General features: G+C 46.7%; 1 protein-coding gene across 2 annotated transcripts in view; it reads right to left on the reverse strand.

Annotated features, from left to right (window-relative positions):
• Positions 1 to 27,995, reverse strand: part of VPS26C (VPS26 endosomal protein sorting factor C) — a 289,096-nt gene that overhangs the window by 202,525 nt on the left and 58,576 nt on the right. For both annotated transcript variants that reach the window (XM_086935407.1, XM_086935408.1), the window contains exon 3: positions 10,191 to 10,340. In XM_086935407.1, coding sequence (XP_086791533.1) covers positions 10,191 to 10,340 — 150 coding nt within the window. The remainder of the gene's footprint in view (positions 1 to 10,190; positions 10,341 to 27,995) is intronic.

The following is a 27,995-nucleotide window of genomic DNA, read 5'->3' on the forward strand; positions in this document are numbered from 1 at the left end:
CATGGAGGTGGAGACTGGACAGGTTTGGGTGGAGGACCCTCCCCTGCTGCTGCGACAGAAGGTCCTCCTGAAGAGGCAGACTAACCGGGGGATCGACTGACATACTGAGTAGCTCGGGATACCAGTACCTTCGTGCCCAGTCCGGAGCCACAAGGATGACTTGTGCCCGGTCGCGCTTGATCTTCTTCAGCACTCTGGGCAGAAGTGGTATAGGCGGAAAGGCGTACAACAGACCGCAACTCCACTCGCGACGAAAAGCGTCTCTGAACGAGTGCCGCCTTGGAAATTCCAACGCGTTCTCTTCTGTGGCGAATAGATCGAACCAAGGCTCTCCCCACACCGAGTTCAGACGCCATTCGTGATCCATCATGCACCGGCGGCTGAGTTCGTCCGCCCTGGCGTTCAGAGAACCTGCCAGGTGTTGAACCACCAGGGTCACACCCTGATGTTCCAGCTACTGCCAAAGGCACAGAGCCTCCTGGCAGAGGGTCAACGACCCCACCCCGCCCTGTTTGTTGCAGTACCACATGGCGGTGCTGTTGTCCGTGAACACCTGCACTACACTCCCCCGGACAGAGGGGAGGAATGCCTTCAGTGCTAGACGAATCGCCCGCAGCTCCAAAAGGTTGATATGGAGCCGGGACTCCGCCGGAGACCAGAGGCCTCTGATCTCCGCCTCTCCCACGTGGCCTCCCCAGCCCTGGAGGGACGCGTCCGTCACAACCACGTGCTCCGGTTGGGGAAGGGAGAGGGATCTGCCGCTGACCCAATCGCGGTCCGTGATCCACCACTGCAGCGGTCTCGCAGTGCCCTCCGAGATCAGGACATGGTCGGACAGGTTGCCCTGATGCTGGGCCCACTGAAACTTCAGGACCCACTGCAGAGCCGCGATTCTGCCAACGGGCGTGATGCACCAGAAAGATGCAGGAAGCCATCAGCCCCAGAAGCTGCAGCATCAACCTGACTGAGACTCGGGATAAAGGCTGAAAGATTGGAATCAGAGCCTGTATATCCCGAACCCGCTGTTCGGGAGGATAAACCCGAAACTGCGCAGAGTCGAGAACCGCTCCGATGAAGAGGAGCTTCTGAGAGGGACACAGGTGTGACTTCGGCACATTGATGGAAAACACCAGCTGGTGCAGGAGGTCTGCCGTTGTCTGGAGGTGGCTGACTACTCTCTGGGGCGAGCCCGCCTTCAACAACCAGTCATCGAGGTAGGGGAAGACTGAAACCCCTAACCTGCGCAGATGAGCTGCGACCACCACCATCACCTTCATGAACACCCGCGGGGCGCTGGTAAGGCCGAAGGGGAGCACGGTAAGCTGAAAGTGCTCGTGGCCTACCGTAAACCGCAGGTAGTGCCGGTGGGCCGGCAGGACGGGGATGTGGAAATAAGCATCCTGCAAGTCCAACGCTACCATCCAGTCTCCTGGGTCCAGGGCAGCTAAGACCTGAGACAGAGTCAGCATTTTGAACTTCTCCTTCCGGAGGAAGCCGTTGACGTTCCGTAGGTCCAAGATAGGGCGTAGGCCCCCTTTGCCCTTCTTGGGTACCAGAAAGTAGTGGGAGTAGCAACCACACCCTACTTCAGGCCCAGGAACGCGCTCGATGGCCCCCTTGGCCAAGAGGGCCATGACTTCCTCCTGCAGAAGCCGCAAATGATCCCCCGATACGCGGTGGTGTTGCGGTGGCATGGCTTGAGGGGTCGTCTCGAAGGGGAGGGAGTAGCCCCTTCTGACGATTTGCAGCACCCACCTGTGCGACGTGACAGTGCGCCAGTGAGAGTGGTGATGGCGAACCCTGCCCCGCACTGGCGTCACATGGGCCAAAAAGCACGGACTAGGAGGGTTTTGAGGCGGATGCTGCGGGGGAGGGTGTGGACTGGCCTCGCCGTTGTCCCCGACCGTCTCCACGGCGATTTCCACGGCCGCCACCGCGCTGTTGGACATTCTGCGGGGCGTGGCTCGCAGCACGTGTGGAGGCGCCCCTTCCTTGGCCAACAAAGGAGCGAAAGGCACCCGTTTGCTGGCGCGGGGCCGAGAGGGCCAAGGACTTGGCCGTAGCCCTGGAGTCCTTAAAGCGCTCAAGCGCATTGTCTGCCTTGTCGCCAAAAAGGCGACGGCCATCAAACGGCATGTCCATCAGTGTATTCTGGACATCGCCCAAAAAGTCGGCGGACCTCAACAAGGCGTGGCGACGAATCGCCACTGTCGTTGCCATCGCTCTACCTAGTGAGTCGGTGGTATCCAGCCCACACCGGATAGAATATTTTGCTGCATCCCGGCCTTCCACAAGGGCTTGGCCGAGTTTGGCCCATACCTCCACCGGACACTCTGGCAGTAATTCCACAACCGTATCCCACAGAGAGTGGGTGTAGCGGACCAAGAGGCATGCGGTGTTGGAAGACCGCAGTCCCAGACCAAGGGAGGAGAATACCTTTTTGCCGTACTGCTCATACCTCTTGGATTCCCTGTCCAGCGAGTCTGGGAATTTGATGCCAGGCTCTCGGGGGTGGGGTGGGTGGACAGGAAACATGGGTCGTCCAGGGCCAGGCGGTGGCGTCTGGCCACGTTCCTATCTACGGGCGAACCCGTAGCGGGCCTGGACTAAGTGCCCAAAAGAACGTCGGTCAAGGCCTCATTAAAAGGCAGCAGAGGCTCGGCCGAGCTTGACTGCGGTTTTAGGACCTCAGTGAGGAGGTTAGTCCTCACAGCCGCGACGGGGAGCTCAAGGCCCAAGGCCTTGGCTGCCCTCATCCAGGGCCGGCTCTAGGCTCATGGTGGCCCTGTGCAGGGAGCGTAGGAAGGGGGCCCCGGAAGAGGGGGTCCGGACGGGACGGAGCTCAGGAAGGTGTTTTAATAATACGGGTATGGAGATCTATACCTATATAAGGGCAAAGGGCATTAATCGGGAAAATTACACTAGGGTCCTAAAATGATACATAGCAATGTATGCAAAAACTGACTGTAGGATATGCAGGCAAATGAAAAACGTGGAGTTAGAATAGTAATTTTGACCTCCCTGTGTTTGCCACGCCCACTGCTGCCCTGGGGACGCAGTTCAGGACAAGTAATGTGATGAGCGAGTAGTGAGCAGCAGCAGGCCATATCTAATATATACGGCTCTGTGCTGCTTTAATCTCACACTTGTGCAGGTCAGTAAGTTAACTTTTGTTGCTGTGCTGCATTGCGATAAAGAAAATGTGCCCTTTGGTGTGCATGCCTGGCGTACCCAATCTAGCCTTAACCCTAGCACTCTCCGGCAGTTGGTGGCAATTAAATTTAAAAAATACTCTATGGGATTTCCTTATTTCCTTACTTCACTTCACCCTCTCTCTTAACCTGACTCTAGTTCTACTTCTCCATGTACCTTTAACCTCCCTCCCTCTCTATGTATCTCACATGTGTCTACGGGACGCCCCAGCTGAGGAGTGAGGTGCTCTGGTAGAGTTGGGTGAGACCCAGTAACGGACAGCAGGACTGCTAGAGAGAGAGATAGCAGCGAGTTCCTTCCCCTGGAGTAACCATAGGTGCTCTCCCCGCCACCTAAACCTGCACAGATTTCTCTGGTTCCATTGATCGGCTGCTTCTAACAGGTATTAGATTCTAGTTGAGAATGGCCTATTAATGAGGCTGAGTTTGAAACTATTCACAAACAGACTAGGTCTTATTGCCTATTCTGACCTCTTAAAATTATAATGAGAGGTTTTAGGTGCAGGGACACTGGATGGTGGTGCCTTCAGTGTCGCTGCACCTAAACCCGCAAGTCTTGTTATGAGAAGCCTCGTAGGACAGTCCACGGAAAGGCGTGGAGAGGTGAGCTATCATACTATCACACAACTGCTAGGAAAACTAGATGGTACCGGTGCTCCACTGGCTGCGCCCCTGGGTATTCACTTGTGAATCTGACCAGCTCTTCCAATACAATGAATTACACAAAGGCGCCTTTTGTTTGAGAACCAGCGTGGAGTCTGTAAAGATGGACGCCAAGATGGCACTAAGGCCTACTAACAGGAAATGAATTCATACTGCCAATTGACTCCCTGATGCCAGGGTAAACAGCAAAATGATCAAGAATACACATCCCAGTCACCCTAAAGCAGTAACAATGTGATCGACACAGCCTAACTTATATGGGAACATCCACTAACTAAACTGTGTGTCAAAGTTCATCAAGCAAATAAAATGTCTCCGCCTGCATACAAATTACAAACCTACCTTCTCATATTCAAAGGTTGGAGTGCCCTAGCATGTGCTGGCCGAGGCAGAAATTACAGGCAAATAACAAAAGCTGATCTCCACTTTTATGTGTACTGAATAATAGCCCCCTCCAGTTTTGCAAAAAGGTTTACAGTTGGAGTCGTTTCCTTACTGCTGTTAAAGTGTGCATCTTTTAATTTTACAATCACACGATATAGTCTTATTATTTCATTCGAAATGCTGCTGAGCATATAATGACCGAAGGACGAAATAAAAAAACAATAAATAGACTCACATTTTCGGTCCTCTCCAACTCTTGTCGACCGAAAGACGCTGTCCATTTGCCCCCTCCCTAACACGTGCTGTTCCCCCATACCCAATGGATGTTGCCCTGTATCCTGCCGTCCCAGCAGTCGCATTGCACTACTTTTTTCTGTTACACGTCAAATTCGGTCTTGAATTTTAGAGCATGTTATTAATCACTGCGTATGAAAAAGAGTTGTTCAAAAAGTGCAATCTCTCGTTTAAAGGCACAATGATTACATTATTTCAATTCCTTTGATGTTTTCGAGGCCTGGGACCATGGTGCTTTGCTGATAGATAGGAGGCAATTTCACACAGTGCCACGATGTATCATTGATCCTCCCGATCCTCGTTGTGGCGGCCCCTGGGGTTTGGCGGCCCTGTGCAGGTGCACACTTTGCACATGCCTAGGGCCGGCCCTGCCTCATCAACACCACACTGTAGGTTGCCCACTCCTCCGTAGCCACGGTAGGAGGTGAGACAAAAATCAGTGTCTGGTGATGTGTCCAGACCACTGGCATCCCCAAGTCCACCTGTCCAGTCCTCTTGAGACTGACACTCTTGGGTCAGAGGGTCCTCAGACCCCTCCCAATACTCCTCTTCACCCATCCCCTGATAGTCAGGGTTGTCAAACGATGAGGCCGGTTCATAGAAGTTAAACTCCCCAAGCTGTATCGAAAGTGGCGTCCAGCGGCGCCGTTCCGACGCCGGACCCGGAGCGAGGGAGGCATCGGGGACGGCGCCGCCCGAGGACGGCGCCGGAGGTGACAGCTGAGGGACCGGCGCTGGTGAGGTTGTTAGGTCAACCCGGATCCCGAAGCGGATCCAGTGGGGCCCTGCGGCGCCGGACCCGAAGGCACACGCCACCTCCCCGGGAAACTAAATTTTTTAATTTGGGGGTCCGTTATGGACGCCCATGCCCCGGAGACCACCACTCCCCGGGGCTTTTCAAATGATGGGAGGATGGCACTCCTCCTGGACAGCTCCTGCAGTGTCCCGGGTTGCCCACCCCCGGAACACTGCAGTTTGCAATGACAGGGCGGGAGCCTCCCGGCTCCCACCCTTTCATTGCAAACTGCTTTCCTATTTGGGAGAGAGAGAGCAGGAAACCTGCTCTCTCTTCCAAATAGGAAAGCAGATTGCTTTTCCATATGGGGAAAAGCATGTTAGCTGCTCCCCATATGGAAAAGCAACACAGGATGCGGGGACCGTGGGGGGATTGGGGACTCCCCCACGGTCCCCAATGGAGTGGGCCAGCCCCGGGGGATGGGGTCCCCAGGGCTATTAGTGGCCCGGGTTGGGGGGGCCACACAGCCCTCAAATTATATATAAAAAAAATGTTTTGAAAACAAAGGCCGGCCCCGGGGGATTGGGTTTCCGGGGCCATAAGGAGGGGGGAAAGGCAGCCCCCCTCCTAAAATATATAAAAAGAAAAGGGCCATGCCTCGGGGGATGGGGTGCCTGGGGCTGATTAAGGCCTCGAGAGGGGGGGGGGTCACGAGGCCCCCTTCCCAAATTTTTAATAAAAAATAAAAATAAAAAAATCGGGGACAGGCCCTGGGGATGGGGTCCCCAAGGCCCAGAAATGAGAAAAAGAAGAGGGCTACACAGCCCCCCTTCATAAAAAAGAAATACCGGCATTGCGCCTGAGGCCCTCTCCTTGCTGCACCCTGCAAACGTGCCCCCTGGCGCGTTTGCAGATGGGGAACGAATTCCCCTTGAATACTGGGGGTCCCTGGGGGCCAACTAGACCACCAGGAACCTCCAGTATGTGCCAAGGGGCTGCGTTGCAGAGAGGTGTTCTGAGGCCATGGCCCCTTTTTACACCTCTCTGCAACGCAGCTCTGTGGCGCTTAATGGAGGTAGCTGGTGGGCTAGTTGCACCCCAGGGACCCTCAGTATTCAAGGGGAGTTAATCCCCCAACGTAAAACGTGCCATGGGGGGCGTTTGCACAGTGGTGAAGGGAGGGGGCGGGCCTGCGGTGACATGTGTGTAAACACGCCCTGTGGCGCGGTTTAAGTTGGGGAATTAATTCCTTGTCAATACTGAGGGTCCCTGAGGCCCAACTAGCTCACCAGGTACCTCTAGTAAGCGCCAGGGAACTGTGTTGTAGAGTGTTGTAAAAAGGGGCATGGCCTCTGAACACCTCTCTGCAACGCAGCCCCTGGCGCATACTAGAGGTACCTGGTGGGCTAGTTGGCCCCAGGGAACCTCAGGATTCAAGGCCACTTAATCCCACAACTTAAAACACGCCACAGGGCGTATTTGCACACGTCACCTCAGGCCCCGCCCCCTTCCTTTACCATTGTACAAATTTTCCTCTAAAATCAGCCGAACTACGAATTCCAATTTACTCACCTGTTATCAGGAGAGAACCCAGTGTGGCATCTTTTAGCCAAGCACTGACCCTGAAAAGTAATTCTAAGCTTACTTACAGTAACTTTTATTTCCTTCCATAGGAATCCATTGTGTGGTTTTCAGCAGAAAAGTTTCCAAGTGTTGATTTTTGAAACGTACAAATATTCCTCTAAAATCAGCTGAACTACGAATTCCAATTTACTCACCTGTTATCAGGAGAGACGTCAGTGCTGCATCTTTGAAGCCCAGTACTGATCATGAAAAGTAATTCTAACCGTACTTACCAGTTACTTGAATTTCCTTCCATAGGCGACCATGGACTGGTTTCATTTGAAAATTCTTCTAAGTGTGGAGTTTTTGAACTGTAAAAAATTCCTATAAAATCAGCAGAACTACAAATTCCGATTTACTCACCTGTTATCAGGAGTGACCTCAGTGCTGCTTCTTTGAGCCCGGTACTGATCTTGAAAGGTAATTATAACCGTACTTACCAGTAACTTGTATTTCCTTCCATAGGAATCCATTGTGTGGTTTTCACCAGAAAAGTTTCAAAGTGTCTATTTTCACAAACTGAAAATATTTCTTAAAAATTGCCTGTATGACTTAAACGCATTCTTTCAACTGTTTACAGGAGATGCACCCGTGCTGGAACCAGGATCCACCTGAGTAAGAAAAAGTAACCTTAAGACTACTTACCTGATAAGTGAATTTCCTCCCATAGGATAACATTGGAAATTCTATGTGAAAAAGTTTCTGTCATCTTTTAAAATACAATAAAATTCCTTAAAAATCACTACTGTAACCAAAACGCTTTTACTCAACTGTTTACAGGGGATGTCTCAGGACTGAATTTAGGATCCAGTCCTGTGGTTAGAAAAGTAATCCAAAAAGTAATTAATTGCATTTAACTAGAAATTCAGATTGACCTCATTGTTGCATTGTGTTTGAAATTGAGTTGCCCATTGCAACAACTTTAACTACTGTACTTTAAAGTCTATTGCCTATTTGCAAAGTATTTAAACTAAAGTAATTCATTCTGAGAAAGTATATTTTGTAATGTAATGTATAATGCAATTATAATGTAATTTAAAAAATAAAATATCTAAAAATAAACTGTTTAAAATTTTTTAGAAAATCAGTATAAAAAATAAAATGACTAATACATTTAACAATTGTCATTTACAAAACCTTTAAAATTCACTGAAGAAACCATAGGTTTGAGGCCTGTTATAGTTAGGAATTAGCATTTAAAAAACCTTTGAAATTCACTGAAAAAACCATAGGTTTGAGGCCTGTTATAGTTAGGAATTAGCATTCAAAAAGCCGTAGAAATTCACTGAAAAAACCATAGGTTTCAGACCTGTTATAGTTAGGAATTAGCATTTAAAAAACTTTAGAAGTTCACTGAAAAAAACATTGGTTTAGGGGTGTTCTAGTTAGTTGGACATTTCACTCTTACAAAATGGTGTCAAATATGGTACTCCATATTTTATAATGAGTGTTGAAAGGTTATACTAGTGTATGATAAGATGTATAAGATTGTCACGTGGATGATGTCATAAGTGATGTCATTTGAGAGTTCATCAGTGATGTCACTGACAATATCATGAATGATGTAATATGTGACATCATCAGCAGTGGATTGCGGACGCGCGAGTTATAGTTAGTACAACTAACTATCACGTGGGAATTTCAATGGTTTTGTACGATTGAAATGTCCAACTAACTATAACACACCTAAAACCTATTTTTTTCAGTGAATATATATATACACACACACAAAACATAACATACCTAATGTTTGTCTGCTTCTGTCAGGGTTTACCCATGTATGAAGCCCGATCCAGTCCTCTTAGAGTGGGTCGGGGACACACACCCCCCCCCCCTCCGGGGAGAGACACAGACACAGACACAGACACAGACACAGACACAGACACACACACACAGACACACACACAGACACAGAGACACACACACACACACAGAGACACACACACACACACAGAGACACACACACACACACAGAGACACACACACACACACAGAGACACACACACACACACAGAGACACACACACACACACACACACACACACACACACACACACACACACACACACACACACACACACACACACACACACACACACACACACACACACACACACACACACACACACACACACACACACACACACACACACACACACACACACACACACACACACACACACACACACACACACACACACACACACACACACACACACACACACACACACACACACACACACACACACACACACACACACACACACACACACACACACACACACACACACACACACACACACACACACACACACACACACACACCCACCCCCCCTCCGGATGCAGAACCAATGAAAATCAGGGGTCTCCGCTAAACATATCCAGTCCTTGCACATGGGTGACTTACTCTGCCACATTTGAAGACCAGAGTCCAATTTTCGTTTCTGTGATGTATAAGATACAAACTATAACCCTCCATCTAACTGGGACAGGGCAAAAAATAGGCCTCGTACCAATTAGAACATGCATTTGACCTGGTGCAGCATGAACACACTGGGTTCTCTCACTGAGATCCATGAATAATGTCTCATTACTTTGTGTAAGACCAGTGTGGAACTGCCCACTCTTAGGTATGGTACCATGTTGCAACACTCATTTGAACTGTTTGTTTGTGATGCTGGCACTGCTAAGCCTTTCTCTGACCGACACATTTCTGATACTACTTCTTTCACTGTCTTGACCATCCTCAACTCAGTAAAGACATTTTAAACTTCCTCAGAGCCATCGGCGTTGTTCAGCTATTTTTACTTCCAAGCCCACAACCACATGAAGGACTCAATATCCCCACTTGTTTCACTGCAATTATTTGTACCAACTACAAAATCACTTTGTAGAAAAAACGAAAAACAAGTACTGTTTAAACAATTTGAGGTCTTCCCCAATATCCCCATTTTCAGCCTTGAAGGTAATGGCTGCCCCTCTCTGGAACCATCAGTCATACACACACCCATCAATTGAGTCTCTTATATTCAATGAAACTCCTTTTTCCATGCCACAAACATAAGTTGGTTTTGTACGTGTTTGTCCAGCCCGGGATTGTAATAGCATAGGGGGCAGACGCACAAAAGCAGTGGCATTTGCTGACGATGTTTGGGGTAACTGGAATTTCTGCCTAAAGGTTTTCATTGTGAAGGAGATACTTTAATTCAGATTTCAGACAAATTACTGTAAAGCATTTTCTCCACAAAAGATTTAATAGCAACACGAATAACTGCTTACCTGAATATTGACAAACACACCATGGTATGTCTCATACAAAACTTTGTTGCCCTTCACCTGAAGAGGGAACTCAAAGGGAATTTCAGTCTTGCCACTGGGAAGCTTTCCTTGTTTTACCATCTCAATGGTATTAGTAATAACCTGAATTGGCTGAAATAGAACACATACACAGATTATACTCAAAGACATTATTGGTTTATAATTCTAAACAAAGACCAGAATTTCAAATCTACAAATCGATTAAGAACATCATCCCACCTACCACGATGTCTCTGAAATGTGACTAAAACAAAAACTCCACTTCTTCACAGAGAGCTTCAAGGCTTTTTACACTGCTTGGTTCACTGCTATGTGTAGTGGCCGTCTCCGTGGTCATTACCACTCCGCATAGATTTAGGAAAATATGATCACATTTTTAGAAAATGTTTTCCCCCTATTCTAAAGAAGACCTGCTGACAGGTTTGATTTGGATGTTTTTGCACAATATTCAGGAATCGGATTGTGATGTATCTGATGAGAAGAAATTAAAGATATTGGTGAAAGAAACTAATTTGAACCATTTTGACTTTTTCCATTGTATTGTATGGGCTGTCTCCAATGATATAAATTACTGGATTAATTACCAGATTATGCAATTTTGATAAGTGGAAGGTTCATGGAATTTAACTGCTTGGGTGCTAAGGGGGTGCTGGAGCAGTCTCAGCGCCAGTGCTCCATGCGGAGGATGGCTCCAGCACGTCCTAGCACCAGCCAAAGTGGAAGGCGCTAGTGCTCCCCCAGTGGTCCCCCCGCCATATGCCTCCCCCATGGAGGATTTGATGATGTCAGCGCTCGTGAGGAGATGTCGTCAACCGATGCAGAGAACACACTTTGAGCCATTTGCTTCCAGCACATCCAGGGAATAGGACCTGTATGCAGGTAAGTCCTTGCTCCTGGGATGGATCAGGAGGGCAGAGCGGCACCGGGGAAACAGAGTTTTTTCTTTCACCCTGTGTGTCTCCGAAGTGCATTCCTGCTGCGGGTGGTACCGCGATCATGCAGCAGGAATGTTCACTAGAGACCAGGGATGTATTTTTTAGGTGTTGGGAGCGGTATCTTGGGCAAGGGTCACTCCCTCGATGGAAATTACCATGTTTTGGTCGGTTTTTCCTTGGGCAGAATATTCTGGCAGTGCGACATCTGCCATCACCGAGCAGATGAGTTGTCTCACCTCCACCCTTTTCATGGCGGTGCGACCGCCATGAAAAGGGCAGAGGAGAGGCAACAAAGGGGACCCTACAGTATCCCCGGTTGCCTCTGTGCACGGAGGTGCATGCAGGGGGCATGTCTGCATCCCCAGTTCCAGCACAGAAAGATATGCACGACATGGTGCATTTCTTTCCGTGTTGGAGCGTGCTTTGGCAGTCCCGCAGTTCTGCTTTTCCTCACATGTGAGCCATAGAAAGGCAGCGCCCTGGGGCCACCAAAGCACTGGCCACCAGACCAGAATCTAAGTCCTGATCTGGCACGCAGTGTGACTACGGGTTTGGTGGTCTCAGAGTGGTGCGCTAGTGTGGCAGCCTGAGGCAAGACCGCCAAACTCGTAATCAGGCCTCCTGGCAGTGAATTTTCTGTCTGAGAGGAATCATCTGATGATGAATCCGCTGTTAGTTAAGATGAAGGACCACTTTTAGAGGAGGAAACTAATATCCCAGTAGGGCAGCAAGCGCAAGCTGGATTGATGGCAGGGGCTGGAAGTGCTGAAACCTGGGTTGACCCTAATATGTTGCAGTCTAATGGGCCTGCCTTTAATGGTGCTGCAGGGTGTAGGGTCAATACAGAGAACATTTTGCCTATCAAATTTTCCAACCGTTTGCTGATGATGTTAATTGTTAAGCGGACTAAGTCGTTTGCAGTGCAGTTTTTGAGGGACAACAGTGCCACACTTAAAACCCACTCTAGATCTATCCAGTGGACTCCCACAAATCTCCATAAGATTAAGGAGTTATAGGGTTTAACGAGGTTGATGGGATTGCTAAGAAAGCCATGTCTTGATATTTGTCTACTAGTCCCTTGATGGCAACTGCTATATTTCCAGCAACATAAGTAGAGACTGGTATTTGCTTCTGCAGCAGATGCTGCATTTTGATTGTGATCGTCTTTTCAAGATTTGGCCTGTTCTTGACAATTTAGTAGATCATTTCTCAGAGATCTATATTTAGGCTTTCCTGTTTTCAGTTTCTATTTTTGGTAAATTCTAGAGGGGTTTTTTCAGTGTTTGCCTTAAAAAACTGTTGCTATCAGTGGTTACACATTTTTGCGTCACTAAAAACAACAGAAAGTGTTTTTCCAGTGTTTATGGAACGTTTTGCTTTTATCATTGCTTGCTTTCTGCACTGATAGAACAAGGTATATAGACAGTGTACATATAGTGTATACGAGGTCTGGCAGGGTGTGTGTGTGACTGGCGTCGGGCTGGCAGCAAGTGTGGCTGGTGAGTGTGTGAGTGTGTGTGTGTGTGGCTGGCAGTGTGTGTGGCTGGCAGTGTGTGTGGCTGGCAGTGTGTGTGTGTTGCCCAGTAGCACATCACTACACACACACTGCCACCGTAACACCAGTCCACACATTCCACCAGCCTCCATGTGTTGTGATTTTTTTTATTTTATTTATTTATACAATTCCATTTGTCTCAAAATACATACATCTCATAGAGAAATCTATCTGAAGTGTGGTCCAATATCAAAACCCCCAAACCTCCCCCCCCCCCCCACAATATCCCTCACAACCCACCCCCCCCCCCCCAACTTTCTCCCCAACATTATGGCCATGCATAAAGTCATTGTGAGTCAAGCATAGATCAAGGTTATACACATTGAGATATTACAGTCATGTACAGTTTAACTTTTGACAGACTATAGAGTGCAAGTATTATACAGTAGGCGGGTCCAAGATAAACAAGTATTATATGAGCCCCCGAAATATCTGTAGCTACTCGGTGGCCTAAGCCTGCGCCACCACCTCCGTCTCCAGTTGGTCCACTTCCTCCTCATCTTGATGCACTCTGAGATAGGCCAGTTGCGTGCCCCAAATGTCCTTAGGCCTAGACTTCAGTGGCATCTGTTCCGCATAAGTGTGTAAGTTGTCCTGCCATGTAACCATGTTGTGTAACCATCCCTTGAACTTGGGTGCCCTTCCCCTGCCCCATCGACACGCCACCTGGCGTCATGCCAGTAGTATGCCCATTAGAAGAAATTTCCTGTGTGGGGTATTAATGCCTGCGATTAGTCCCAGTAGAGCCGTTGTGGGGAGAGGTTCAATGGTGAGTCCTAGCATATCGGTGAGCCCTGTGAAGACCGCCTCCCAGTATTCAGCCACTTCGGGGCAGTTCCAAGCTAAGTGTATGAAGTCTGCAGGACTCTGCTTGCATCGAAGGCATCTATCATCTTCTCGCAGGCCTATCATGTGTAATCGAGCAGGTGTGTGGTAGAGTCTGTGCAGGAATTTGAAGTGCAGCAAGCTAAGTCTGCTGATGCCGGAGACGCGTTCAGTCCGCGTACAGGCCATTTCCCACTGATCATCAGTGAGTGGTTCAGGTAAGTCATTGTCCCATTCAGCCTTGGCTCTGGCATGCGCGGGGGGGGGGGGGGGGGGGGGGGAAATCGGAGGGGGGGCACAGATCTGACTCTCGTATATAAGACCGACGTGGCGTGTTTCAGTGCGTCTTCCTGCAGAATTAGGTGAAGGGAAGGGAACACTTCCGGTTCCGCTGGGAAGTCAGGACATACGGCCCGCACGCTCGGTCTGATCCTAGTGTAGAGGAACAAATCCATGAATGTGGAGGAATGATCTCCGAAAAATTGTTCCTTCGACCGGAACGTCCATTCGAGAAAGAGATCCCCCCCACGTGAAATATTGCAGTCTGGTTAGCAGGTTTTGACAAATTTTCTCAGTGGTCACCTGAAGAAGCGGACAGTTACGCAATGGTATTCTAGGGGACTAGAGCTGTGTAACTCCCTCCGCTTTCGCCAGCCAGTGTAGTGCTTTAACCGTGCAGTCCACGGTAGTAGGGTCTCTATTGTTTTCCTTATAGGGGGCAAACACATACCCAGTCGGGGGGACCGGCGTCATGTGACCATCCTCTACAGCGAGATGGGGCATGTAGGGGGGGGGGGTGGAACCAGTACACCGCAAAGTGTGCCTGTGCACTGTAATAATACTGTGCAAAGTCTGGGACATTAAAACCACTGTATCTATATGGGAGTGTTAGGGAGTCCAGCTTCAGCCGTGCGCGCTTCCCTCCCCAGATCAATCGGATGAGCTGCGTCTTTAAGGTGGCAAAGAAATGTGCCCCAGGGTGATAAGGAATGTTAATAAACAAATATAGAATTTGGGAGCTATCACCATTTTGATTAACGATATACGGTCGGCCATTGATAGGGGAAGTTTAAGCCAGGATGAGATGTTGTCTGTCACTTTAGACATGGCTCGTACGTAGTTTGTTCTCATGAGTGTTTCTTTATCCCTGGAGACATAAATCCCTAAGTACTTCACTTCGGATTCCTCCCATTGCAGTGGATAGTCCAGGGATTGAGGGGGGTATGATCGGTCAAAGGGAACACTGCTGACTTTCCCCAGTTGACCTGTACTCCGGCTATCGCTCCAAATTTGGTAATTTCCCGCAATACTGGGTTTAAGTTGTCGCCCGGATTGCGGATGTACAGGGTGATGTCGTCCGCGTAAAGGGAGACTAGGACCTGTCGGGATAAATAGAGTAGGCCCCTGTGATTATGGTGCTGGCGCAGCTTGGCCGCCAAGGGTTCAATGGCAAAAGCAAATAAAACCGGGGACAGCGGGCAGCCTTGCTTTGTCCCCCTGTTAATGTGAAAGGGATCGGATCAGGACCCATTAAGCAGGACTCTGGCCATTGGCGTTTTGTAGAGGAGTTTGACCCATCGTATGAACTGTTCCGGCAGCCCCATATATGTCAGGGTGCCGAACAGGTAGTCCCACTCCAAAGAATCGAACGCTTTGGTGGCGTCTAAGAAGACCGCCACCGCCGCGCATTTGGGGTCTATGTCCTGTAGGATCGCCAGTAGTGTGCGAAGGTTGTGGGATGTGGCCCGGTTAGGGAGAAAGCCCAACTGATCCGGCGGCACTATCTTTTCAAGGATAAGGTTCAGCCTAATGGGCAGCACCTTGGCCAATATTTTAGTGTTGCAATTAAGAAGAGACAAGGGTCGAAAGGAATCGCATTGATCGGAAGCTTTCCCGGGCTTAAGCAAGGACAGAATGTGCGCTTCTCTCATAGTGCCAAGGAGTACGCCCTCTTCCAGCGCTTCATAATATACTGCCTTGAGTATAGGGGCTAGAATGTGAATATAAGTTTTATAAAAATCAATGGGAATCCCGTCCGAACCAGGGCATTTTCCAAATTTCATGCTCATTATCGCCTCTTTAATTTCGTCAACTTCAAGGTCTACTGCTAAAAAAAAAAAATTGTTGCACGGGTCCCAGCCAGGCAAGGGCCATGTCCTCAAAATAATCTCCCAAGTGTAGTTCAGATTGTCTCCGCGATGTGTTCAGTGCCTTATAATAGTCTGTCAGGATGTCCAGCTGCTCTGGTAGGGATCTATATATCTCCCCTTGGGAGTTCGGCAGTTCTGTGACATAATTACAAAAGCTTAGAGGCCGTATCGGCTCAGCTTGGGAGCGCCCCGGCCTGTCGCCTTCCCCGTATCGTCTAGCTTCCCCCGAAACTTACACTCCCGTTCAGCTGCCTCACTATATTCCGACATTTTCTCCCGTATTTGTGCCTTCAGGGAATTGGAGTCCTCACTGCCCGCGGCCTCCCACTCCAAAGCCTTTAACTCAACTTCCAAAGTGTGTAGGGTCCTTCGAAGATCCCACAGGATCCCACCCCCCCTTGGAAATGCACCACCCTCTAACAGTTACTTTAAAGGCTTCCCAGACAGTTGTGAGACTCGCTACAGAGCCGGTGTTCCTGGGGAAAAACTCTAACATCTCCTGTTCCAACTCCGCCTTGAAGACGGCGTCTTGTAGATGTAAGGGGTTTAATCTCCAGCCAAGGAAAGGTGCTAGGTCCACGGGTGGTAATAAGGAGACTTTCACTGGGGAGTGGTCCGAAAAGGTCTTGGCCATATGGTGCGCCCCTTCCACCCATCGAGACATGCCTCCTGCTAGTAGCACATATTCCAATATGGCCCAGGTGTTGTGTACGGATGAGTGGTGTGTGCCCTCCTCCTGCAAAGGGTGAGTAAAACGCCAAGCGTCCACAAGACTCTCAGCTGTTACAATATCCTTTAAGGTGCGTTGGGAAGTGGTGTAGTGTGTTGTCGTAGCATGCGACCTATCCCAAGTGGGAATTACAACTGTATTAAAATCTCCTCCCCATACAAGATATCTGCACCCCAACGTTTGAATTTTGCCTCTGATCAGTTGTAGATAGTGGGGGCCCATAATAATTTACAAATACAATTTCATGCGATTGCAGTGACCCCCACAACAGGAAGTACCGTCCCTCTGAATCCACCTCCCGCCCTCCCTCCACAAAACGGACCCCGTGTTTAATCAATATGGCCACCCCCCCTGGCATAAGAGGAGTATGAGGCAAAGCACCCATGAGAAGCCCAGCGGGTTGCAAATTGAGGAGTGTTTCCTTTGGTCAAATGCGTTTACTGTAGGAAAGCAATGCCAACGTGATGCCTATCCAGGCAGCCCAGAATCTGTCTCGGTTTCCGAGGGTCATTGAGCCCCCGTACATTCCATGACATGACGTTGAGGCTTGCACTATCTCCACCCTGCTCACCCACAACCATAGAGATGATATTGAAACTTCAGCCATGTACTCCAAACCCTTTGCTGTGACTCACCATACAATATCAACATTTCACCTAGTGGCCCAGCCCTCCCTCTCCCACCCACACCAGCTGCCCCAACCTGCCAGGAAAAAACATCCCTCCCTCCCCTGAAAACACCCATAGGGCCTAGTGCCCAATTCCACAGTGAAAGTACCATTACGAAAAGAGCAACTTCGGGGGAATGCCCCCGCCATTACCACTTCGCCTCTCTTGTTTCCCCCATCCACAACCCGCTTGTTACAGGGGTCGGTCTGACGGGACGAGGGCGAGTGGCCAGGCGACAGTGTTTGCCATCGTTATAATTAACAAAAATCATACATCACCAGTTCGTAGAATGTCCTTGAAATGTCTTTATGCATTCATGCTTGGTCTGCTGTGTTCAGGAAGGGTCTGATAACGGTGAATGAGAACGCGATCTGCGTCTTGCCGCTGTTTCCCGGAAAATCTTCTGCTTGTTGAGGCGTGGTGAAGATATGTTGTCGGCCTTTATGGTGGATCTGCAGCCGAGCAGGGTACAGCATGGCATACTGAATACTGCGGGATTGGAGTTGCTTCTTCACTGCAATAAACTTCCTTCTGGCTTCCTGCACCGCTTGTGTGAAATCAGGGTAGAAGGAGAGTGTGGTGTTTTCGTACTTCACGTCACCTTTTTCCCTCGCCAGCCGCAGCAGTGTGTACCGGTCGCAGTAGTTAAGGAATCTCATAATGATCGGACGTGGTGGTGTCCCATGGGGTGGTGTGGCGGCCAGGGAGCGGTGAGCTCTCTCAATGACTAGTTGCGCGGAGAAGGAGTCTCTTCCAAAGAGATCCGCCAGTAGTTTCTCCAGGAAGTCCGCCAACCTCCCTGTGTTGGTTGTTTCTGCCAGGCCTAGCTTACGGACGTCGTTCCGGAGTGAGTGAGTGAGTGAGTGAGTGAGTGAGTGAGTGAGTGAGTGAGTGAGTGAGTGAGTGAGGAGGAGGAGGAGGAGGAGGAGGAGGATCATCATCATCATCATCATCACCATCATCATCACCATCATCATCATGATCATCATGATGATCATCATGATCATGATCATGATCATGATGATGATGATGATGATGATGATGATGCTGGTCACTAGACACATACTATTTCCTATATCTTAATGCCCAAAAGCAGCACATAAATCAGCTCCAACTAGGCAAAAACGCAGTAGCAATATTGCTGTCAGGTACTCCAAAATGTGTCTCAGTAAAAAAGGAGCTGAAGCACCTTCACTGACTCCTGGTGAAACAAAGAGCTCGCTTTAAGGCACTCTGTACCGTCTTTAAGGCCATTAATGGAGCAGGACCAGACTTCTTAGGTGCAAATTCCAATGGTACATCCCGGGAACATTGCTACACGCCACAGGAGCTAAATATGTTCAAGTCCTCCCTTTCAAAAGAATCAACTGGGGAGGTAGGAGCTTCATCAATTGTGCCTCCAGGGCATGGACGAGCTTCCCTTCCATCTCCATCTCAGAAATGCCCCGGATCTCCTTTCCTTCAGAAAGGCTTTGAAGACATGGCTCTTATCCCAGTAGCACACACCCTTTTATCCCTAGCAACCAGTGCTTAGCGCCAGGACACCCCAGGGTAACCGTACGCTCTACAAGTGCGATCAACATAACATAACATACTGCCAGACGAATGCCAGTCCATACACTCAACCGGCTGCCAGGTGGTGTGATTGCTGTGTCAGTCCGGTGGGCATATGAAAGTGATGGGCCCTTGAATGGCGCCTTTTGTTGATGTGAGTGTTGTAATGTGTTGAACCCACGGCTAGCGGTGTGAATGGTTTTGTGTGTGTGAAATGCATGAAAGGTGTGTGTATGGTCTGTAAAGCGGTCGGTGACTTGTTGTGGCTTCACAGCTTAGAGCTACGAGTCACTGGTTCAGTATTCTAAAATTTCAATTATTCATTAACACGGATTACTACATTTTCATTTTTGTGAAATCATTTGTTAATACAATTTACACTTTGTACTTTTCACTCACCTTTGTGCCAAATCTAACCTGTGTGTGTGTGTGTGAACACTTGAGTAGTAGATGGTTGTGCTGTAATTTTTGTCATTTCTGTCTTTTGCTAGGGTGTACATGGTCTTAAGAAAAAATCTACCAACCCAGTTATTTTCGTAAACTAGACACCAAGGGGACTCCAGGTTGGTGTGACCTGCTTGGATCCCACAAAATGTTCATACCCAGAAGCACCTGCAATCCTCAAACATAGGCTAAAACACATTTTTTTTCATATTTCTGTGACTCAAAGTACTATGAGGATCTGCATATTTCCTGCCACAAAGAGTTCTCACATGTCTCCTGATAAAAATGGTGCCTCACCTCTGTGCGTGGATCTAGTGACTGCAAAAGGTCGGGGTTCAAGATGCAATGTGGCAACATCAACAAAAAAGCTAGCTGCTGTTTTGGGGCCTGGACTCAGCGGCCACCCAGGAAAACCTACCAAACCCAGGCATTTTTGAAAGCTAGACACCCATGGGAGTACAGGGTGTTGTGCAGCACGTGGATCCCACACAGCTTTCTAAACTACAATGCCCTGCAAACCTCAAAATGTGCCTAGAAATCACATATTTTCCTTACATTTCTGTGACCTATTCTTCCAAAAGGAATCCACGAAATTCCTACCACCTAGAACTTCTCCATTTGTCCCAATAAAAATGCTGCCCCACTTGTGTGGATTTGCATAGTCCCCGCAACAGGAATCGGTCAAAGCACGTTAATGGAAGTCCTCACAACGGGCACTCGTTGACTTGGGTTTGATCTCTTTCTGTTGCAGGCACTAGGCCAGCCACACAAGTGGAGCAGCGTTTTATCAGGATAAGTGGGGGAATGCAAGGATGGTATTAACTTTGTGGATTCCTGCTGATTTCGGACGTTTACGTCACCGAAATGGATGGAAAATGTACACTATTAGGCAGTGTTTGTGGTTTGCAGGACATTACGGGTAAAAACACTTTGTGGCACCCACGTGAAGCACAACCCTCTGGATTCCTCTGGGTGTCTAGTTTTCAAAAATTGTGTTGCGTTGCTAGGTTATCCTAAGTGCCGGCTGAACAGAAATGTGAGGAAAATTATTATTTTTTTAGTCAAAGTTTGAGGTTTGCAAGGGTTTCTGGGTAGGAAAACCAAGTGAGAGCCACACAAGCCACCCTACCCTGGATTCCTCTAGGTGTCAAATTTCCCAAAATGTGCAGGTTTGTTACGTTTCCTTAGGTGCTGGCTGAGCTAGGCCCCAAAACCCACAGCTAGCCACAATCTCCCCCCCCCCCCCCCCCCCCGCCCAAAAAGGGTGAGGTTTTCAGTGTGTTTTGGGACCTTTCCTGTCACGGGCACTAGCCCTATCCACAGAAGTGAGGTACCCTTTCTATCTGAAGACTTGAGGGAATGGTAGGTGGTAGGTAGGTGCTGACTGAGCTAGGGCCTAAAATAGACAGCTAGCCACCTCACAAAAAAGGGTCTGTTTTCAGTGGGAAAAATGATGTGTGCAATTTCCGTTTTGCTGTTTTCCTGTCACAGGCACTTGCCCTACGCACACAAGTGAGGTACTATTTTTATCAGGAGACCTAGGGGAATAGTAGGTGGTTTGAAATTTGTGGCTACCCAAAGAATACATTAGTTTTCCTCAAAGAAATGTGAGGAACGCGTGTGTGTTTTAGTCAAACTTTGAGGTTTGCAACAGATTCTGGGTAGGAAAACCTGATGACAGCCACACAAGTCACCCCACACTGGATTTCAAAAATGTGCTGGTTTGCTAGGTTTCCCTAGGTGTCATCTGATCCAGGGCTCTAATTCCCAATTGAATTTCTCTGCATTTGGGTGTTCAAATGTAAGCCAGTGTGCAAATAAAGGAGACATTTTGAGAAATGCTGCCTAATTCACATGCTAGTTATGGGTACCCACAAATTCATAGATGTGGAATGTGTTTCTAAACTCCATGTCTTGTGCCTATTTTGGAAATACATAGGTTTCCTTGATTTCTATTTTCTGCCCTTTATATTTTAACTTATGAATTGCTCTATACCCAATTTACAATCAAATATCATTGTAAGGTGCAGATCAGTTATTTGCTCAGGGTACCTCAGTTTCTTAGAAAACCCACAAACACTATATAACCCGCAACCAGAAGGGTCTAGCAGATGTAATAGTATATTGCTTTTGTAAATGAGTCATCATTAGGAGAAGTTACAAATGAAAACATTGTCACAAATGGACGTTTCTTTGCTACTAATTTGCAATATTTTTGTATTTCAACAGTTCGTTTCTTTGGGAAAACCTTGAAGCATCTATACAAATGAACCTTTGCTGAATTCTAAATTGTGTTTACTTTTCAGAAATATATAGCTCTCCAGGATAACACATGGGTTTCACCTTTTCTTCCACCACAAACTAAGTAGGATGAAAGCACTAAAATAGGAAAAAAAGGAAAAATACCAAAGCTGTGCAAATAAATAAATCAGTTCATTCATTCAGCCCTTTAGCAAAGCAAACCTTTTGTTGATGTTATTTTAAGGAACAAAAAACAGACACTTTTTGCAAAGCCCCCCCCTCCTCAAAAAATATCAAAATGTAGCTAGATTTTGCCTATTTTCCCAGTCGCTTTCCAGGGGAATCAAAAATCCTGGGTACCTTCAGAATCCCCAAAATGTTAGAAAAAGGATACAATATTTGGCGTGGATACTTTGGTCCAGATGTACGACCCTTTTTTGCGCTCACAAACGGGAGATAGGAGCTTTTGCGACCGCAAAAAATGGTAATGGCATGTACAAACGCTATTTTGCGATAGCGTTTGTGACTCTCGCTATTAGGAAGGTGTTCCTACTTCAAGTAGGTGGTGAACCATTTGCAAAAGGGAAGGGGTCCCCAGGGGACTCCTTCCCCTTTGTGAGTAAATATTTTTTAAGACCACCCAGTGATCCCAGGGACCACTGCCTGCCCTTAGACAATGAAACTGAAAAGTAAAATTTTTAAATGCAGCCCATTGTCCTATAAGGAAAACGATCTGTCTTTAAAAAAAAATGCTGCATGAATATTGATGAGGCATGCAATTTACAACCCCAGTAGGAATCACTAACAGATCTGTAACACTGTTGCACATAACATTTTGCGAGTGGCAATGCGACGCAATTTGCAAGTCGTAAAATGTAAGGGTCATACATCTAGCCCTAAATGTGATAATGAAATTATGGATGCCCAAGCGAGAGCTACCCTAAATAGCCAAAAAAGGACTTTGCATGCTTAGCAGCCAAGGGGTTAAAGACATGATATAACGTGGTATGCAAATCTAGCCACAATCATAGAAAACACAAATAAAATATTTGTTGTTCCCTTGACATTTTAACTGCTGTTCATAAAGCATATGTTTTTACCCATCGATCAAAACTGAAGAGAAAGATGATTTCTTTAGTTCTCTAGTGAATGTGGAGTTCATAGAAATATAATCAAATGTAGTTTGTAATTGATAAAGGCACTGAATTATGGATACTGTGCAGACGATTTTCCTGACGTACAATATATGATATTTGCAAATGATTAAGAGGAATTAAGCACTGCAACATAATATATGTAAAATTGTAGATATTGTTCATTATAAAGGATATATATTAAACTCTGAACGAACAGAAATTGTCATCACGAAAAATACACTCCATTAATGGAATGCCTCCTCCTGGTCCCCAGAGATAACAACCCCTCCCCCTCCCCCCAACACCATAAGAAGGTGGTGAAAAGTCTTCGGATCCTCATTAATAACGAATAAGGAAAATCAGGAGATACTTTACTTTTGAAGCCGTCATCCAAATCACCATCACCTTAGTTGAGTCCCAGATAGACTATTGAAATGCCCTCTATCTGGCACTTCCAATGGGCCTCAACCGTAGGCTTCAAATAGCACAAAACCAGGCAGCTCGGTTGGTCTTTCATCAACCTAGATATTGCCATACTAAGCCTCTGATGGAAAAACTACATTGGCTCCCAGTTACCCAGAGAACTATCTTCAAAATATGCTGCATCATCTTCAAATCCTTCCACGACAATAGTTTGCCATTTAGGTCCTGTAGAATTCAGCGCCACACCCCCCAATCGTTATCTCGGATCAGCCCACCTGAACGTATTAACAGTCCCAAGATGTAAAAGGAAAAGGTTGGTTGGGGACAGGTTCTCGTGATGGCTCCCCACACATGGAACATTCTCCCCCTTGACATTAGATCTGCAGCCAACTATGCAAGGTTCAGGAAACTTTTACAAACGTGGCTGTTTAGACAAGCTTATGGCTAATTTTTGTGTCAGCAGACCCTCTTATTACTTTAGTGCCAAGAAACCTTTTTGGTGCAAGCGTGCTCTATAAATTCCATATAACAGAACACTATACACTGTTACGTAAATCAGTTTCCTTGTTATAGTTCAAGTTTGTATTTTTTTGACTAACACTAACATATATAAGAATCTGCTGAATAGGCAGGAAAATTGTGAAGACTGTCCTGAGGCAGTCTTAAATTTTCTAGGTCAAAGGGAAATCCCTGGGTATGCACTATAGCGACTACTTCCTATATTGCTATATAGGTTCTAACCATTCATACGGCCATTCATTCTAGCATTCTAACACGGGCAGAATTCTCCAACGGAAGGGAACACTAGGTAAAGAGTTCCACACTAAAAAGTGAAATTTTCAACACACCCTTACTTTTCTTTAGAGAGGCACAGTGCCTATTATCAGCCAAGGTACAAGCTGTAATGATCATTACATTTAATAATTATTAGGTCTCTGGCTTTAAAATCTGGAGCATAAATCACAAAAAGAGGGAGGACAGGGAGCGAATAAAAAGGTCCACATCCCTTGCTCCCAAGATCAATTATAGACCAGAACGATAAGGTAACTGTTCCTCTAGTTGTATGTCACCAGTTGGAGGTAATCAGGGAGACTTCTTTATTAGAAAGTAGTGCCTACACACTCCCGTTAGATGTGCCATGCTTCATCATCAGGCATAGCTCCTTTTGGGGTCGGCGCTGCAATACCCCACCGGCCCTGCGAGTGGGCTCTTTATCGGAGATTGTTTGATAAAAATAGGTTTGATGAGGAGTGTGGGATAAGTGAAGTAGTGAGTTTAAAAATACCTAGGGTGCATCAAAAGTAATTTTAGTCCGGGGTCCCCTTGGTAAGGATAAAAACTATGTGTTGATTGCTTAATTCTTAATTATGAAGAAAAAACAATCCAACACTATGTGAAGGTCGTGTAGGTCAATTTATTTCATGCCTCAGCGGTCCAGGAAGGATCCATGGCGTTCCATCAGGATTAAAAGAGTAGTAATAAATATCCCTGCCCTGAATTGGGTTGGGTGAATTCGTTTTTGTATCAAGTGATTACCAAAATGTGACTAGAAGGGCAGACAGACTAAGAAACGTACCTGCTAAAAGGTAACCATACAACGGTATCTAATGTTCCACCTGGAAGAGAAGAAATTATAGTAAAAGGAGAATTATACGTACCCTGGGTTGCCCACAAGAAGTAGATAATAACAAAAACATCTTGTATAGAATCATGACATGCTAGGAGTACAATGCACAACTCCTCTGGTGCATAGTGTCAAACAATTACAATAATTGAGGTGAGTGAGTTTAATGATCGTTCATTATTACAACATGGTAGTATAACAGACACAGAGACACTCCCGAAAAACAGGGAGGGATATGTTCTTACCCTACAGTAAGGATGATTGTTTTGTACACCCTGGGTCATGATCAGAAAACGCATTTAGACTGCGTCGAAAAATCTATGGAAGCGAGACAAGGCAGAACTGTTAAAATAACTTATGCTGGTGTTTGGTAGGAAGTGGAATGTCCAGCTCAGCATCTGCTGTACTTACTTCGGCTGTCGCGGTGTGCATCATAGTTACCTAAGCTTCCTTCTGCTAGCCCGTACGTGAATGTGGCCGGTTGCAAACATAGCTAAGTACAACACGAAATCTCCCACTGTAGTGGTAGCCGTGCCCCCTCAACGTGACGGTAAGCAAGTCTCAGAGGTCACGTGAGCGGGCTGCGGTAAGCCAGATGGATTCACTGTGACTGTGGCGGCCTTCTTAAAATGTGCAAAATAGTGAATGTGTCAGGCTGCATATTCTTCTTAAATGGGATATGAGGGCCACAGTGGCCCGATGGATGGTTCCAAAGACCTGGTGAGGTAGATTTACAAACTAAAAGGGCAACATAAATTTACTAAAGGAATAAGTAGCAAGGTGCCACAGGTCTAACCACAGGGGAATTTCGTACATATATCTCCCTAAAAATTAGGGATGATCGGTAAGGTAGGGGGTTGCACCAAATAAAATCACAGATGGTCAACACGTGTTCAATAAGTGGGAAAAGAGAAAATACCCTACTTGGATTGTACGTAGTTTAGGGAAGGACAGATCAGCTGGTCCTAGGGTTCTGTTCTCCTATTGGATTAAAGAGAGGAGAAATGCGAAGGGGTCTGGTGAATTTAGCTTCCTAGTTTTTGGCAAAGTTATTAGCTCTGTTATTACCGGATGAGCGGGAGTCCCATTATGTAGCTAGTGACAAAGAAGAACCATGTAATGAGGCAGAGTTATATGCAGATTATGAGGATGTACCAAGTATAAAAGGACATGCTCATGATGTCAAGACTAATCCAAGAGTGTTATAAAATACAAACACACCAAGATGAGAAGATGATCTCCTGTGATGAGCTGGTAATCACCTGGTGCACTCGGTCCAGGGTATTTCATCATTAAGACCGTGGGTGTGCGTCATGAGACGAAACACCCATCGTTGTTCTCTGTCGAACAGTGATTCGGCATTCCATCTATCGCTGGCCTCAGGAATTGCCCACATGATAGTGTCTGCTGTGTGGTTCAAATCTAAAAAGTGAGATGGCATTTTGGTGGTAGCCATTTTGCAGCGACTATTGCTTTGATGTTCATTAATCCTGGTTATGATCGTTCTAGTGGTCACCACTACATAGCAAAGTGTGTAGGGGCAGGTAATAAGGTAGATACAGTTCTTTTCTCTTAGATTGTTCGTGCGCTTATACATGAACAAGGGGTCAACAACGTCTAAAGTGCCAGTTTTGAGAATCGGTGAGTGTTTCTTTTTGATTTTTTGAACATGGTTGGAAGAGGGCGCAAGGTCATCACACAAGTGAGATTGTCGACAGGTTCCATCATTCTGGTTTCTAGGAGGGATTCACGATGATTATTTCTCGCCCTTTTATACGCTTGGTTAATGATCCTGGAAGGGTAGTGGCATGTGGTCAGGTCAGTACTCGGCTCCCTAATCTGAGCGTCGTATTCGTCAAGGGAGTTGCAGTTCTGCCGCAAGTGGAGAAATTGCCACACTGGAAGGTTATCACGTAAAGCTTTAGGGAGGTGGCTGTCATAGAGCAGGAGACTGTTCCGGTCTGTCAGTTTCTTGTAGTTTGTTATTGACAGTTTTCTGGCTTCTCTTGAGATCCATAGGTCCAGGAACGGTACTGCATGTTTCATCACAGTGCTGGTGAATTTATGAAACGGGTAGAAGGTACTGATCCAAGTGCAGAAATCTTCACACGTAGACATTTCTCCAGGCCACAGGATAAGGTGGTCATTGACGAACCTATGCCATACAATAATGTTGGCCCTGTATGGGTTCCTATCCATGAGAATGTGTTCTCCTTCAAAAGCCGCCATATAGAGGTAGGTTAAGCTAGGCGCAAATGTTCTCCTTTTGTGATTTATGTTTTAGTATGGCACCACAGCCGTGGGACATTCTATCTCTTTATTTTTCCTTTTTAGGTTGAGCCTAATCCAGTGCGCATGCGCTGCTCTGCGAGACTAATTGTAGACGAGTAGCAAATAGAAGACCCTCCCACTCTCCGCCCATGTTTTCCATTGGCTTGCATTATTGTCTGTCCCAAATCCTGGCTTCTGATTTATCAATAGGCTTGTTAGTCAGGTTCAGGTTTAAAGTCTTTATTTCGATTTTTAACAAATCATAAAAGACACATTAAAATACAAAAGAATTTAACTAATTCAATTTAAGCAAAAACAGGAAAGAACAAAACTATAAAAAGATTAAGCAACTAACAAAAGTATGCAAATAAGGAACATTTAAGACAAATAGATAAAACAGGATTAAATTTCAATTAATGAAGAACCTGACTATTTTATAAAAAGATGAATTTAAGTTAAGAAAGACATTACAGTTCAAGTTCATTGTCAATGGGCCCTTTATATGGCAAAAATACAAGGGATACAGATGAAACAACTAAGTCATAAATCAATTAACTAATACATAGTCAATCAGATTATGACCGATTGTGAAGCATCTTGGTCCTTGGGGCTAAGGCATGTTGTTTTTTAGCCTTAGGAGCCAAGCCCATCCCAGATATTTTGCCAGACTTACTACAAAGAGTTCGGAGGTGTTGGTCCTAAGCACCCATATTGCTTCCATCGATGTTTTGAATGGTAATTTTTGAAACAAGGGTTTTAACCATTTCTTTCGGGGTGCAGCGTACCTAGGGCAAGCAAAAAGAAAATGTTCTTCAGATTCAATATGACCTGGGCAACATGTACAGTCCCAAATCCTGGCTTCTGATTTATCAATAGGCTTGTTAGTCCCTCCTTAGAATCGCTTCCTCTTCATTTGTCACCTCCCATGGCGACTGGCTCCTTTACTTGAGTGTCACATGGTATGTGTTATTTAGACTGTGAGCACTATTTTCTTTAATTAGGTTCTCCTACTGCCTTCTCCACTCCCCCTCCCTCCCGTTGTTTATGCCTTCTCCCCGCCAACCGAACCGCCCGCCCGCCCGCACTCCTGTTGTCTGTGCCTTCCCGCCCCCACGCCCCACTGTACGTGCCTTCTCCCCTCCCCACCCCTTCCGTTGTCCGTGATGACTACCGTTTGCAATGCAATAGGTCTTGCGTAAATGGGAAACCT

Source organism: Lissotriton vulgaris, chromosome 8 (assembly GCF_964263255.1).
Source record: "Lissotriton vulgaris chromosome 8, aLisVul1.2, whole genome shotgun sequence".
Classification (NCBI taxonomy): Eukaryota; Metazoa; Chordata; class Amphibia; order Caudata; family Salamandridae; genus Lissotriton; species Lissotriton vulgaris.